Raw genomic sequence first — 15,350 nt, 5'->3', positions numbered from 1 at the left:
GAATTTTAGTTCTCAGGAGTCTAAAGTTTCTAGTAGTCTGTCTTTTTTCCCATTTGCCCATCTTTCCCATAAAAACCCAGCATGGCTGGAAAACCCCAGTTAGAAGTGACACAACATGTGCCACTTCAAATGTCACAGTATGAATCAACTCTGAGCTTCCAGAGGATTCTCTGCTATTGCTTTATCTTCTCTCCTCTTGCTTTTTACAACTGCTCATGTGCAATGCAGTCTGATCAATGTAACACAAGTCCTTCACGGGGAGTGAATTTGGATATGGAACATATTTTTCCAAGAGTACTATGTGATGCCATTGGTAATGTGTTGATACTGAAAAGATATTAAAATAGCTTGACTTGAGATCTTCTGGGTCATTGAATTTCTGGACTTCTGGCATGTAACTTGGTGTATCCCTGCTATATTTAGACAGCTCACTTGCTTTTTAGACGCCTCATCTAGATGTAAAACAAAAGCTGCTTCTGAGTTGATTGCTATACTAATGTTGTAGCTGCAGTGAATTTGGGTGTGTAATCAGACCTTAAAATTTAAAAAATAAGATCTGTGGGATGCTGAGTTGGGTTGGCTGTTGCCAGTTGCGCTCCCTCCTGCCCATTTCCATGAGCACCCATCCCACAGCCATTCCAGTGCCAAGGCAGCTCTGGAGCTGCTTTGTTTTTTCCTACTGCCTGGGGTGGGAACTGGTGGTGGCCAGCAGCTGCTTCATGTAGTAAGGAGGTTTCCTCTTAACCTCCAGTAAGAGCCTGGCAGTGGTCCCAGTCACAAACCAGTGCATCTGCTGGAGGTTTCCAAGTCACAGCTTCAGGACTGGATCTATTTGCTTTCAGGTTTAGAAACCAGGCATGGGAACTGTGGTGCATCATGTCCTGTTTCAGGTGCTGAGAGGCTCTCCAGGTCTTTGAAATACTTCCAAGGAGCCTGTCAGTTCAGTGAAGGAAGGTTTTTACCTTTTCCCAGCATCAGGCATTAGTTTTAGCATCAGGATTTAGTTTTAACTGGCTGTGGAGTGTAGTACTGAGGTTTGGAGAGGTCTGTTGTGCCTTCTTACTTGTTGGTGCAGTAGTTGCTTTGCCTGTGGTTTGCTCTTAACCTGTGTGTTTTCTTCATCTTCTGACCACTGATGTTACAAGTTTCCATGGTAACTTCCAATCTCTCCAGTAGATGCTGTCCATTCAAAACAGAATGCTGATGTGGGGAGTGTGGGACACTGACAGTCCTGGTGACCCTGGAGGAATGTCCCTGGGAGTGGATTAATTTTTAACTCCAGAACAGATTCAGGTGTTGACTTGCCAGGAGAGCTCTCCAGTGCAGCTTTAAAAACCTCTCCATCTGTGGGAGCCTAAAGTCCTAACTGTTGATGTTGGATAGAAATCAGGTACCTAGTTCATGTCTCCTCCATCACAGTGTTTGTCCATTGTCACAAAAAGACAAGTGTGACATGTTTTCTATGGATACAACATTGGCTTGATTATAAAGGAGGCTAGAAAGTTATAATACATCTAAAAAAGGCGTTGTTATTTTTCCCCTCACATTTTCTTTCTTAGTCCCATTGAGAGAATTCAAAATAGGCTTCACAAACTTGCAAGTAATTTCTTCTTTTTTTACTTTTTTTGTTTACAGTTGTAGGCGCAGAGCCTGGGAGCAGTGCTTTAAATGAGATCAGTTACACAAGATGTGCAAGGGGAGGGCTGGGACCTGTGAGATGGACAAGAAGCCCAGACTGAATAGAAGTGACAGGTCTGTGCCTGACCTCTCTGCCCTTGTGGTGGTCACTGTTGTCCAACTCCTTGTTTAAGTCAAGAGGCAGGAGCAGCTTTCATAATAGATAATTCACTTTTGAGTCAGCTGGATAAATGTGTCCACCATCATACAGCAGTTCAGGTCAATGTGCAGGGTTTCATATCCAGTACTGTGCTTTTTTGTGGTGCCTTGTATTCTCATTTTTATAAGCAGATACCAATGTGTGCTGCTTTTTCTCCTCCATCTGTACGAGCTTGTTTCCAGAGCTCTTGTTTTGGAGGATGAAATTCAGAATGGGTCTGGAATAGACAGTGACGTTGTCACCACAGTGATTGTCTTGGAGGTGAAGGCTGTGGGATCACACTATCACCCTTGAGCAAATGTAATTCTTCATTGGTCAGACATTGGAATTCTTTAGGTTGGAAAAGACCTTTGAGTTCAGCCATTAACTCAGCACTGCCAAACCCACCACTAAATGATGTCCCCAAGTGCTACAGCTGCACATCTTTTAAATCCCTCCAAGGATGGTGACTCTGCCACGTCCCTGGGCAGCCTGTGCCAGTGCTTGACAGCCCTTTTGATGAAGAAATTTTTCCTAATACCCAGTCTAAAGCACTCCTGGCACAATATGAGGCTGCTTCCTCTTGTCTTGTTACTTGGGAGAAGAACCTGAGACCCCCCACCTGGATACAGCTCCCACCAGGGAGTTGTAAAGAAGGAAGAGATCCCTCCTGAGCCTGCTTTTCTCGAGGCTGAGCCTCCTCTGCTGCCTCAGCTGCTCCAGATCCAGAGACAGCACTGGCTGAGCATGAACTTTAACACGGGGAGTTGGCATTGGCAGTCATTATACTGGATCAGTCCCCTCTCCCACAGGCAGGGTGCTCTCTGTTGCTGGGCAGCTGAGCAGAAATGCACCTGTAAAACCATGACTGATCTAGGTGAAAGGTGTGCCCCCTAAATCTGTGTGTAGCTGAGTGTTGAGTCACAGTGCCAAGGCCTCCTGTCCTTCCTGGTGTCCCAGTGTGGGTTGAACCTGCAATGCAGCTCCTTTGAAGGAAGGTCTGTCCTGGCATATTTGAGATTGAACAACCCAAGGACTCTGTGTTGATGCGTTCAGGTTCCTGTGTGTGTTTAAACTTGTCCTCAGCTTCTGTTCTTGGGATGTTTGGAGCAGTTTTTTCATCCCTACCTCCTTTGACAGTGTTGTCTACCTGGAGTGCAATGTGGCAGTAACAAACCAAAATGCCATTTGGAGGCAGAATTACCACCTGCTGTTTCTCCTAAAGTGAAATACCAGGACTCCTGCCCCATGCAGAAAAGAAACTGTGTGTGAATAGGAAGGGATGGTATGTGCTGGCAGTAAGCATGAATGAGTTGCCCTTCCTCCTTTGTTGGAAAAAACATTCTGAGGGATGATGACACCGGTAGCTGGAGCCAGTGTGGAAGTGGTTTTATCCACTGTTGGGTACCAATGATGTTACAAGCAAACCTAAATTGCTAGTTAGTGAATTTAAGCTCTGCTTTAGGTATGCAGAGAGACCAGGGATTTATGCCTCTACTGAGTATCTCCAATATTCAATTTGTTTGTATACACACCACCCTGTATCAATCCCAGCTGGTTGTCCTTGTATCCAGCCCAGAAACTCCTATATTATTTGCCACTGAACTTGAGAAATAATTGTTGCTTGTTTACTTGCCACAATACATGGCATTTGTGGCTAGTCCAGATTATCAAAGTAAATTGTTCTGGTTTTGAGCTCTTGTCAGCAGGGAGTTGTTGGAGAGGAAAACTGGCACTCTATCTTGAATTTGCTCAATGGATTTGAGAGATTACACCCAGAGAGTTACAGTGGGAGTTTAGCCCACCCCTGCCCAGGAAAGTTTGCACCTCACTGCCAAATTGTTTACTAAAGTGAGGATCCAGTTTTCTGTCACAGACATCTCTTTCAACCTGTGCTGTAAGTTTAAACAAACAAAACCCAAACCACAAAGATTTTGTTTCAAATTACAAGTTTGTAATAAAAAATTAGGCAAGTGGATGAAAGCAGAAAGCTCCCAAGGCTTAGTAAGTTAATGTTCAGTGGAAATGTCTGTCCTTTCCCAGTCTGCCCCGTTCCAGGTGTGAGCCCTCATGGCTCCCTCATTTCATGTGAGGTGAGATGACTCAGCTGAGCAGGGGAATGTGGCCCCATTGGTGTTTGTTCGTTATGCAGAAAATCAGAATTTGTGTACCCCTCCTGCTGTGTGTGGTTTGAGAGCATCATCAGCCCTGCTGAAGTATCAGGTGTTCTCCAGATTGCAGCTGCTGCCTTTTGATGAGTAAATTTGCTGTGGAGCTCAGGCACTGGTTCAGTGCTGAGCACCAAGAGAACGTCTGAACAGCAAAGGAAATAAATGGGGGCCAGAGCTATTCTGCCACTTCTTTTTGCAGTCAAGACTAAGGAACATAACTGACCCCGGGGTGGGTGTGTCATCCCTCTTCACCTGGCTCAAATGTGTGTGTAGTGATGAGTGTCTTTGGTTTGCCTTATTTAACGTGTGCAATAGTGAATTATTTTTTAAAAAAAAGCAACACAGAACACATCTGGCATTTGAGGAGGAAGCTCAGCTTGGCATACAGGAGTATAGGGTTCCTCAGAGCATCTCTGAGAAACTGTTTCTCATTCTTTGGACTATTACTGAGGTGCATGGCTAGGACATAAACCCAGCCATGTTAATACTGACTTTCATAGAGGTAAATATAGCAACTGAGCTGTGAGAACCTATTTTTAAAGTGCTTCTGCAACAGAATTCCCTCAGTGCTGCGGGACGGGGCTGTCCCTCAGTTGATGATCACATTGCTCTGGGTGTGACAGAGGAAAGGAGGAATGAACTGTTGTGTTCATCAACAGCCATTACAGTTTATTCTGGTTGGTTTCTTGTGGGTTTTCAGTCTTTTGTGACATGACAGACCTGTGAAGTATTTATTGTTGATGCTGGCATTCTGCCTGCTCCTTGGCTTGCTTTTCCTCGCAACTGAGACAGGTGGGTCTGGCACATGAAGCTGAAAATAGTGCTGTCTTTAAAAGCCAAGAGACCTGAAAATAGGTTAAATATAGACCCTCTGTAGAGAAAGCGTTATGCTTTGCTTTGGGAAGAATTTGGATGATTATATTCTTGAGGAAGGATAACAAAATGGGAATGCTGCTGATTTACAGCTTCTGTGATTTACCAGCATTGACTAACCCAAAGATATTGCTGCTGCTGCTGGGTAACAATCGAATCATCTTCATGATCCGGGTTCTTCAGAGGCTGCATCATAGGGAACAGTGTGGCTCAGTGATGTGTTGAAACATAATGCATCAATTTAAGCCCTAATGCATTTTAAAATGAAACTATCATCATACACTTGAAGCTGTGCAGTGAGAATACTTCAGATACAATACCCCAACTGCTGCTCATGCCTGAGTACTTACTGAAATGTGGATGTTGCAGCCTGATTCTGAATTTTTAAAGGCTGCCTATACAGTATTTACTTCAACAAATAATTTTAGAAAGCTGTATAAAAATTCATAGCTATCTATATACCACAGTGGGATGTGGGAGGCAGTGAAAACACTTCTACAATCTGGAAAAGTACTGTGGGCTTCAGGTTTCCCATTCCAGTGTGGTTCTGACTCCAGAAGCTGGGTCTAAAAGCCTGCCTGGCTGGGTCTCTTCCTCTCTTGCTGAAACACACAGTCAAGAAGATGATAAATACTCAGGCCCTTTGGTTTGATTCCAGATCCTGTTCTTGGATTATGGATTTGTCTAATTTAGTAAAGCAGGCTGTAAGCCAGGGAGTGGGTTTGGATGAAATGCTGACAAAGCACAGTGGAGTTCAGGTTGGGGATGACCAAGGAAAAGCCAGGAATGCAGCAGCAGTGGCACGGTTGGTTCTGAAAGTGACACACGAGAGAGGCTTTGTCCCTGATGGTGCATTCATGTGGCACTTCCCAGAGCATGAGGTGTGTAATTAGTGTGTTTGCAGGGCTCAGAGCAATGTACCAATGCAAATAACTTCTGGACCACTGAAATGCAGATGAGGCTTCTCCCTGTTCAGCAGAGGGAGCTTTTAGCTGAGTTATTGGGAGGCTGAGCAAGCCTGAAATTGGAGTTCAGTCTTGTGTCCTCCTGTAGGACATCATCCCTAATGTAGCATTCCAGTGTATTCAGTGGCAGCTGCCTTTTGTAGTTTTAAGCTTGTTGAAAACACATAATGAAACAGCCTGCAAGTAGTCTTGAGGTCCCTGAAAGGGATGGATGAAGGACATCACTTGGTTAATCACTGGAGATTGATCAAGTGATACATTCCCTTTCCAGGAGCACTCCTGGTGCCCACAGGTCTGTGTGAGCTGCTGTAGGGTAGTAAGGTCCAACCACATCCTTTGTTGCCAGAATGAGCTCTTTGCCAGCAAGTGCTTTAGCAGGGGCTGGAATAAGCAGTGCTTTGACTTTTTCCGTGGTCTTATTGATGTTTTGTTACCCGTGTGTACCTGAGAGCTTCTAGGTGCAGAAACAGCCATTTCTTTTCATTTTTTTCCAAGACAAATGCTTGCTGCAGCAGATTTGTCACCTATTTTTTGCCAGCCAAGGCTGACTGTACAGGCCCTTGTTTTATGTGTCCCAGGCCAAACAGGCTTTCCACAGATATTTGGGGGTATCTTGGGTGAAAAGCGTGCAGGATGAGACACAGAACTGTGGTGTCATGTGCTGCTTCATGTGTCTCCTGTCTTCTCTACTGCACTGACTGGATGTGGGTAGGGAATGATGTGTGGTGCAGGCAGAGAAAGAGGAGAGGGAGACTTAAGGGAATGAATGAGTCAATGTCTGCACCCTTTTTGATGTGTCTGCTGACTTAGAGCACAGTCATGGATGGATCCCCTGGTTGCTGATGTCAGATCTGTCAACTGGATTTTGCAACTGTGCCGAGGGGATTAACTCTGTGTACAGAAGTGCTTCAGCATCCTCTGCTGCAATCCTCCTCAGTCTGGAGGGTTGGGATACTATGCATTTGTATTTGTCATGTTATTTCTGACTGTCACCTGGGGTCATCACTAAAGCAAATCTCCCTCTCTCTCTCTTTAGCTGAAGCTTGAAGATCGCTCCGTGGTCCCTCGAGATGTGGTCAGACACATGAGCTCCAGTGTAAGTGGTTTTTTTTTTCCTTTGTCCCTTTTTTGATTGTGATACTGCTGCATGGTTTTCTAAGACTTGCCAAATTGCCTGGATGGAGCTGGACAGTAATGCTTTGAGCACATTCTATTTTTAGTGTGTTGGATAGACTTAGCTGCATTCAGTGAAAATGGAATTCTGTTAAGGCTGCCTCTCTACAGTCGCATATCTGCAAAGGTCTCCTGAGCAAGCAATCCTGGTCATGGTCAGGGAAGGAGACAAGAAGCCTGTCCACTCTGCCATTCTTAAAGTTTTACATGAATCCCTTCCGAGATGTGGGGACTGTGGATCTGCTCTCCCAGACCTAGCAGGGAGGTTGGAGTGGGAGCAGATCCCAGTTCCACTGCTTGCATTTGCCTCTTTGTGTGCTCTGGTAGAGAATTTGGAGGGAATGTTTTCTGACACACCTCTCAATATGCAGTAAGCAGCGTCTTTTCCAGCTTCTCCCAGAAATGCAGCAACGCTGCTGGAGCATCCAGCACAGCTAGGCTGACATAAAGCAAGCTGGTTCTTAAACAGCAGCTAATAATTGTTCCCTTTGCTCTTTCTGGATGCTGTTCTATGTCCCAGCCACTCTGTTCTAGTTGTATGACACTTGTGTCTATCACAGATGCGTGGATTTGGGTTTTGTGTAGGGAATACTGGGGAGATTGTTGAGTATCAGTGATCAGGGGGGATGTGCTCTCTTTCGGAGCTCAGCAAGGTTGGCAGTTTTTTGCTGTGGCTCAGAGCTAACCTCTAACCCTGAGCCATATGGCCCTGCCATGTGCTTGCCTCTGCCTTCCCTTGACTTGCTTCCAGCAATGTGGCTACCAAGGCTGTGATGAAGGAAGCAGCTGGCCACTAACTGCTGCAGTTGCACCACATGGTGTGTAGCCTGGTGCAGGGATAGAGAAGGCTTTTCTCTGACCTGCCTGGCTTGTTTGGGTTTTTGTTATTTTTAAATAAAGCCTTTTTTTGTCAATGAATAAAAATAAACCCACCCCCTTTTTCAAGAATATTACAAAGGAAAAAAAAAAAGGAGTGAAAAGCTTGAATGATAATTTGAAAATTGCTGAAGCAAAGTATTTCCTGAAGATATTTAGTGGTTGTTTGAAATACTTTTCTGAAAATGCAGTTTTATGAAAGACTTCTCATCTGAAACAAAGAACAGGTAGAAACTGGAATTATCAGCTGTTCACAGTGTTGTACCTGGCACAGCTGGAGCTGTCAGTATATTCTTCTCACTCAGGGGGATGCTTTGAGTCCTATCTCTCAACTGTTTGTTATCCAGTGCTTCTTAAAGTCATTTTAAGCTTTCAGGACAGCAGGTTGTTCTCCTCTTGGCAAACATGGATGTGCTGCTTTTGTTTGCAATTTCCATTCTCATTTGAGCAGAAATTGGCCCCCCTGGCTTATTGCACATGTTTTGGTAGATATGTACCCAGCAGTTGTCTTGCACATTCATTTTTGTTGGTTTGCATGTTTAAATGGTATATTTTTGACCCTTGTGCACAGTAACTTTTTTTTTAATTGATGGAATGGTGAGATTATAACTCAATTTCTCTCTTTGTTAGAAAATGTAACAAATCTGATCTATCTCCTCACCCTCAAATGTTTTTAAATTAAACTATATGTGGTAAATTAAACAATAAACCCCCTTTATCCCAAAGAAAACCTTCACTTGCTAACAGATATATTCCAAAAATTGCAGGAGCATTTAAAATAGAAAACCTGCAGGTGTCAGCCTGCCAAATTCAGGATGTGGGATGGTTGCCCTGCGCCAGTTGGCCTGGCAAACGGAGAGTGTGGAACTTACTCTGTATTCAACACACTCTTAAGGCTTGTTTTTAACCTTGAGCGGGAAGGACTCAAAATCCTCTGTTCCTCAAGAGAGGAGGAGAGCTGACTCAAAACCGTGTGTTTCTCATTGAGCACTGAGTGTGGGAAAAGACTGCTTCAGGGGGAAGTGCATAAAATGAGGTCATTTTCACTGAATGCAGTTGGGCCTGAGAGTCTAATGCAGCTGGATGAGAAGCAGGAAAAGTGGAAAGTTAATTTTTCCAGGTGATGCTAATTTGGGAAAAAGGTAAGAAGTAGATCTGTAATCTGTCAGACCTGGATTTTGTTGCTTCAAAGGATGCTGGGCTTACTGTCCCTTTTAAACAAAGGAGTGAGGGTGGTGTAAAGATCCTCTTAGTAGAAAAGAGATTGCTGAGGGAAAGAGTAGAAGGATGGGAGGTAGAAGATAGGGGATTGAAGGCTGTGTTTCCAGAGCTGCTGCACTCTTGGATGGGAGTTTGCTGGTCTGCCTTAAAGCCTTGTGTCTGATGGGGAAGGAATCCATTCACTGCTTAAACATTCAGTATCTCCAGTGTGGTGCTTTATGTCAGGGTACCAGAAGCAGCAGGAACAAGGTCTAGGGGGTGCACTCAAATTGTGGAGTGTGGCTTGAACTCATCAGCTTTCTTCATTCAGTTCAGTCACCTCCGTTTTCCAGTTCTGCTGTTGGAATTGATGGAAATTGATTTTGGTAACAAAACTCTGACATGTCAGCTCGTTTCATTTGGCCCCTCCTTTAATGGGATCAGCTAATGAAAGGATGGGTGTGTTTGTGTCCTGGATGATGAGACAAGTTGGCAACGTCTCTTACTGGGACTGCACTGCTGAGCACTGCTATACACTGAGTGATTCAGCAGAACCCCTCAGCCTGCAAATCTGCATCCTCTGTTGCAGGCTAATGTTTTACTGAACCTTCCTTTATTATGAGTTTTACTTTTTTCCCTATATTTCATGTAGGGAAATAAGTAAACTCATAGTAACTGAAGGTTCAGTGGCAGATGAGGGATGAGAACTGATTCAACAGCCCCATAGGTCCTGGGGTTGCTCACAACATTGATCTTTGCTTTCTTAACCACAGAAAGGGCTCTGCACTTGCTCAAGCATTTTATAACTAGAAGGAGAAGCCAGCTGAGCTAAACCTGTTGCTCTTGGCAGTGACAAATTGTACCCAACTGTGTTAGGTGGGAGGCACCTTTAGAGTGGCAGAAGTACCTTCTCCATGGAGAAGCTCACTTAGAGAACAAGCAGAGGGTGCTGAAGCACATCAGTCACTCCAGTCCTGGTTTTATTGCTTGCTATACTTTCATAATCCATTAAAGGGGTTTTAGACCAGGAGACAGTATGATCCACAGAAATCACAGGTGTTGAGTTGTGTCCTGTCTCAGAGCTGCTGTCATGTTGGCTGCTGATAAAGAAAAAATTAATTCTGAAATGCTAGTGTGGGGCAAGGAGTTTGTTTCTGGAGGGCTTTCGGTTCTGACTAAGAAACAGTCTAAAATACAGTGCCTGAACTGCAAAGCACAGCTAGAGGATGATGTGGGTATGCTTGTTTTAGCTTACTCTGGAGGGAAAGCAGGGCGGGTGGCTGTGCTGTAGCCTGCAGAAGCTGTGGGTTTGTTGAGCAAGTGCCACTTCTGAGCAGGCCTCACTCATCCCACTGCTCAAATCATGCTGGCAGCAGCTGTTGTGAAGCCAGTGTAGTTCTGGCCAACCCTTTTCAGGTGAGAGTGATGGTACAGCTCTGCTGGGCTCTTTCCTGGCAGCCTGTGCAGACAGCAAGCATAGCTGCAGTCTGTTGTGATGGAGCTGAAGCTGGGAAAGGCTCCCTTTACTTCCCAGCCCTTCTGGAAAGGAATGGGAGTGATATGTGGAGCAGCTGGAGGGAAGGAGCCTCTGCTGCTTTGGGGTCTGCCAGCCTGGCTCTCCCAGCCCCCCAGACTGTGCTGGCACAGCTCTGCCTGGGGCACATCCCACTCTCCTGATCCCATTGCCTTGGGAGCCTCAGTGCTGCCGGGAACTGCAGGGCACTGGGCTGCTGTGGTGTGAGGAGAGAACTAGCAGCAGGCAGGTGGAAAGCAAGCCAGCCAAAAGGGCTGAGTGGTCTGTCCAGGAATTACCCTGGACTGTCTTTGTTCCAAGTGCCAGTCCTCAAGATGAAACTGAATGAGTTGAGCATCAGCAAACTCATGAACTCCCTCACGGGCTGCCCAGGGCTCTCAGTGAAAACCTTGACTAAACATTTCCTGTGTTTGAAAGAACAGAACTGAGCAAAGAGTTCTTGAGGGTGTAAGCCCTTTGAGTGTTGTGCTCAAGTCCTGCTGGAGCAGAGACCTTGATGTTTGAGATAAGGACAGCTCATACCAGGGCATTTGTCATGCTGGTCCTCAGTCAGCTTTGATAATGGACTTGTGGTCTTTAACAAATAAGAATATCGATTGTCCCAGCTGTCAGGAGGCAAAGGCAGCTGCTGCCTTTGACAGTGTTTGGGTTAGCAGCCCTTCTTTGCAGGCCTCCACCATATGTGTGAGCAACATTCACATTGTGTGCTCCCTGCCAAGCTGCCCCCAGAAGGCTCCTGACAGCATGCCTTCTTTTCTTGGGGGCAAAAAAGATTAAAACTTCGTATAAAAGTGAGGGAGATAATGACAAACCATGTTATAATTAGACCAACTGTAAATTATCTGGCTGCAAACGTTGAAATTTGACCACAGGTGCCAGATTTTTTTTTTTTTTTCAGTATGACACAAAATAAAGACCATTTATAGCATCCTGCAAGATTATGTGAGTTAAAGTCAAAAGAGCTTTAAAGAAATTCTGGGTTTGTTGCTGATCTAACCCTGCTGACTCACTGTAGTATCAGCACAGTGGTCCTGTGGAGCTGGGATCCGGGCAGATTTTTAAAGCAAGTAAATACTAATCATCTGATATAGTATGGTCTTATTTGACCAGGTGCAGGAGTCTCTGCTTTTGCAGCCATTTCAGATTCTAACTGGGAAGAAAACACTACAGGTCTGTAATAGTGAACTCACCTTCTGAGCTCTCATAGCATTGTGTCAAATGGCCCTGCAAAACAAGGACATGAAGGGTAAGAGGGGATTTAGTCTTAAAGTTTGTCTCTGAACTTAGGACTTGTACACAAAACACATCCATTTGTATATGTAGGACCTTCCCTAAGTAACAAACCTTTTTTCCCTTTTGTGTTTTCAGGACAGTCAGTGTGGAACCGTGATTGACGTCAACATTGAGTGTGCTGTGAAGCTGGTGGGAACCAACTGCATCCTTTACCCTGTCAACAGCAAAGACCTACAGCATATCTGGGTGAGAACACAGCCAAAATACACAAGAGCCGGGGCCTGGTGGTTTGGAGGGATGCTGCTGTACTTCAAGTTTCTCTTGAAGGCAAAGCATCCATGTAGTGCAAGATGCATCTGCAGTTTGGTTTTATTTTAAACTTGCTGCAAGCCACCTCCATGGCAGAAGATAATGCAGCATCTCCTCGTCTGCCCATCTGTTCTGTGTTTGTCATCACATTGCTGAGACCAAATTGTCTGGGCCAGACTGACATTAAATTTTGTGAGAACTCCTGCACTAAGTGTGGAAAGCTTTTATGGCAGCCTGACCAGGGCAGCCCATGGCTGTGGTGCAGCGCTGCTGAGCTGTGACATCACTGCTGTTTAGAGAGGCTATAAAAGTGCTGAGATGAGTCAAGTGTGTTTCTGTTGAGCTGGAACAGTCTCAAACATATCTGTTTCTCTCTTTGAGTGGATAGGTGATTTCCAGAGACAAGGTGGGGTAGGATTTCATCTTCCTTTTTCCTCTGAGATAAACATAATTGGGGAGCGGAGAGCAGAAATGTCATAACTCATCCCAAGTCACAGCCTGGGGGAAGACAGTAGGATGAGCTCCTCTGGGATGAAAAATTAGTCTTAGTGATAAAAATCGGCTCCAGCTGTAACAGTCATTTATAAAGATTTGTTTCCTGTTTTCATCACAGCCTTTCATGTATGGTGACTACATAGCCTATGACTGCTGGCTCGGCAAGGTCTATGACTTGAAGAACCAGGTCATCCTCAAGCTCTCCAATGGAGCCAGGTACTTCACTCTTCCTATGGAAGACTGTCCCTCCTGGCTTTCACAACTCTGATCTGTTTTAGGAGAACAAGAAATAGTTTGGGCTTCATTTACATAGTGATAAGTTATCTGCTTTGCATAATCTTCAGATGTAGAGCAAGAGAATACATCTATCTCTGAAAACATTGAGATTCATTCACAACCCTCTGGAAAACCTCTAGTCTGAAAAGTGACAAATTTTTTCAGTCTCAGCAGATCAGTGCTCCAGAATTAAAGCACATTGGTCTCAAACTGTACTTCTCTCCTGCAAAAGTAGCTGTTTAAGATGGATGGTTGTTCCAGACTGTTACTCAGTAGGAGAGCATAACTTCACCAAGCTGCAGGGAGAATTCTTACCTTAAAAAAGGGTCTGTTAAGTGGTGGAAATTTGAAGTGGTTTTTATCAAAGTGTGAAAAAGCAGCCCAAGATAGAACACCTTTCTTTTTCACTGGAATTTTTATAAATGAAAACAATCCAAAGTCTGGAGAAAGATTTAACCAGAGATACTGAAAGAAATACATGGTGAAATTTCTGCAAAGCCAGCAGAAGGATCTGAACTCTGTTCCTCTTGCATGTGATACAGTGACTTGTGTGCTAACCCTTATGAACTCACTATGTTCACTCTGTTTACTGAGACCTGTCTTATCCTACAAAGCTCTTGGTGCGAGGAAAGGAAGGAACCAGTGGAGGGCCAAGAGGGGTATGGGCCTGGCAGCTGGGGAATAACCCATCTGTCTTGTAAATTGAGTGTTCACATTGATGTTTAAAACACAACAATCAAATCCCCAATCCTGCAGGCAGCTCTGAGTCTAAGAGAAGTGACTAATGTGGGAGTTATAGCAAATGATTGGTGGATGCATCTGAGACTTTGACTGTGTTACTATGCAGTTAACCCAGGCTGGAAGGTTCTTAGGTGTATGTTAAATTAGGAGTGAAAAATAGTCCCACATCTCTGTCTGTAATTCCTGCAGTTACTGGTGCAATTTAAAACTTTGACATCTTGTACCAGCTCCTGAACAGCTGTGTAAAGTGAGGTACTGTTTGCAAAACCTCTTCCTAATGAATCATTTGAAATGCCACCAGAAGTTCATCTGGAAATGAAGCTATTACTGAAGGAAATATGGCCAAATTGCCTTTAAGTCCCCGCATGGCATGAGTAACAAAGGGACCTTTGCAGCAGACAGATCTTGTCCAGCACCCAGCCTGTTACTTAGCATGTTTTTTGACATGTTGAGTGGGATCTTTAGGTACCTTTAATGCTTTTACAGTTTGTCTATAACCAGTTTTTCTCTGACCCTAAAAGCTTGGTGATACACTGCTGGGTGTATGGCCAGATGTGCTCAGGCAGTGTCAGTTCCTTGGATGCTGCTTGCTTTTGGGGTGGATGGCTCTGGAAATGTGACCATGTGTCTCCTGTCTGCTTTCCAGGTGTTCCATGAGCACAGAAGATGGAGCCAAGCTGTATGACGTTTGTCCCCACGTCAGTGACTCGGTGAGCTGCTGGCTCTCCTGAGGGTCCTTTTGACCAACTTTGTCTTGGAAACTTTTTGTTTGGGAGGGAGGGAGAAGACAAAATTCATAAGCATTTGTTAGTCCTAAGAATGTATCAGTTACAGTAACAGTTTAAAGGTAATGTTAGTGATGAGCAGGGTTTGAGGAGGTATTACAATTAACACATCCAACTGGTTTCTTTGTAAACAACTTGTGTAACATGCTGTCAGATGGCTGGTGTCAAGGCGCTTCACTCACTGCTCCTATCTGCACGTGCTTCTAAAGGCTCTTACTCCATTAACTGCTTTAAAAACTGCTCCTCTTCTGGAAAAAGGTATTTTGTTTAACAGGTGTTCTGCTAGAAGCAGGTTTTCAGGTCATGTAAAATGATGTCTCTCTTTACTGCAGTCCATGGCATTTTTTGAACAGAGAGCTGCTACCATACTGGCATTTTCCAAATCACATGGCAGGGAAGGTTTTGCTGGCTTTTGGGTAAAACAGTTTGCTGTGTGATGGGATCTAACCTCTCTCACCTTCAAAGGCTGATGACAGCTTGCCTGTTCTTCCAAAGGGCCTTGCTGCACTCCTGGCAGCAGTGCTGGGAGATGACAGAGGATGACGTGTGATTCTTAGGAACTAGCAAAGCACTGAGCTCTTATCCTTCCCAGCCTTCAAAGCAAAGGTCCCTTTGATCTAAAACTGCACTTCTGCTAATACTTGATGCCAGCTTGTTGAAGAGTAAATGGAATATCAGTTCAATAGGATGTGCTGCTGTGGTTTTCTGGTTCTGTACAGAAAAGGAGTGGTCTGTCGCTCGATATCCTTCAATACCTCAATCTCTGCTACTTTGGGTTGTGCAGTGTGTTTTCTGCTTGCTAAATCAATGTTGTAGCAACATTCAGCTTCTGGTTACCCAATTTTGAGATGGCTTGTTTTGAGTCAGGCTGCCTTTAAAGTGTACAGAGTCCTCTGGGGAGAT

General features: G+C 44.6%; 1 protein-coding gene across 1 annotated transcript in view; it reads left to right on the top strand.

Moving 5' to 3' along the window:
• UBE2O (ubiquitin conjugating enzyme E2 O) overlaps nt 1-15,350 on the top strand; it is a 62,197-nt gene that overhangs the window by 26,341 nt on the left and 20,506 nt on the right. The window contains exons 2-5 of the mRNA XM_066332056.1: nt 6,862-6,921; nt 11,977-12,087; nt 12,764-12,861; nt 14,309-14,372. Coding sequence (XP_066188153.1) covers nt 6,862-6,921; nt 11,977-12,087; nt 12,764-12,861; nt 14,309-14,372 — 333 coding nt within the window. The remainder of the gene's footprint in view (nt 1-6,861; nt 6,922-11,976; nt 12,088-12,763; nt 12,862-14,308; nt 14,373-15,350) is intronic.

Source organism: Sylvia atricapilla, chromosome 18, assembly GCF_009819655.1.
Source record: "Sylvia atricapilla isolate bSylAtr1 chromosome 18, bSylAtr1.pri, whole genome shotgun sequence".
Taxonomy (NCBI): Eukaryota; Metazoa; Chordata; class Aves; order Passeriformes; family Sylviidae; genus Sylvia; species Sylvia atricapilla.
Note: the sequence above shows the minus strand (reverse complement) of the source record. Positions and strands in the feature narration are given on the sequence as shown.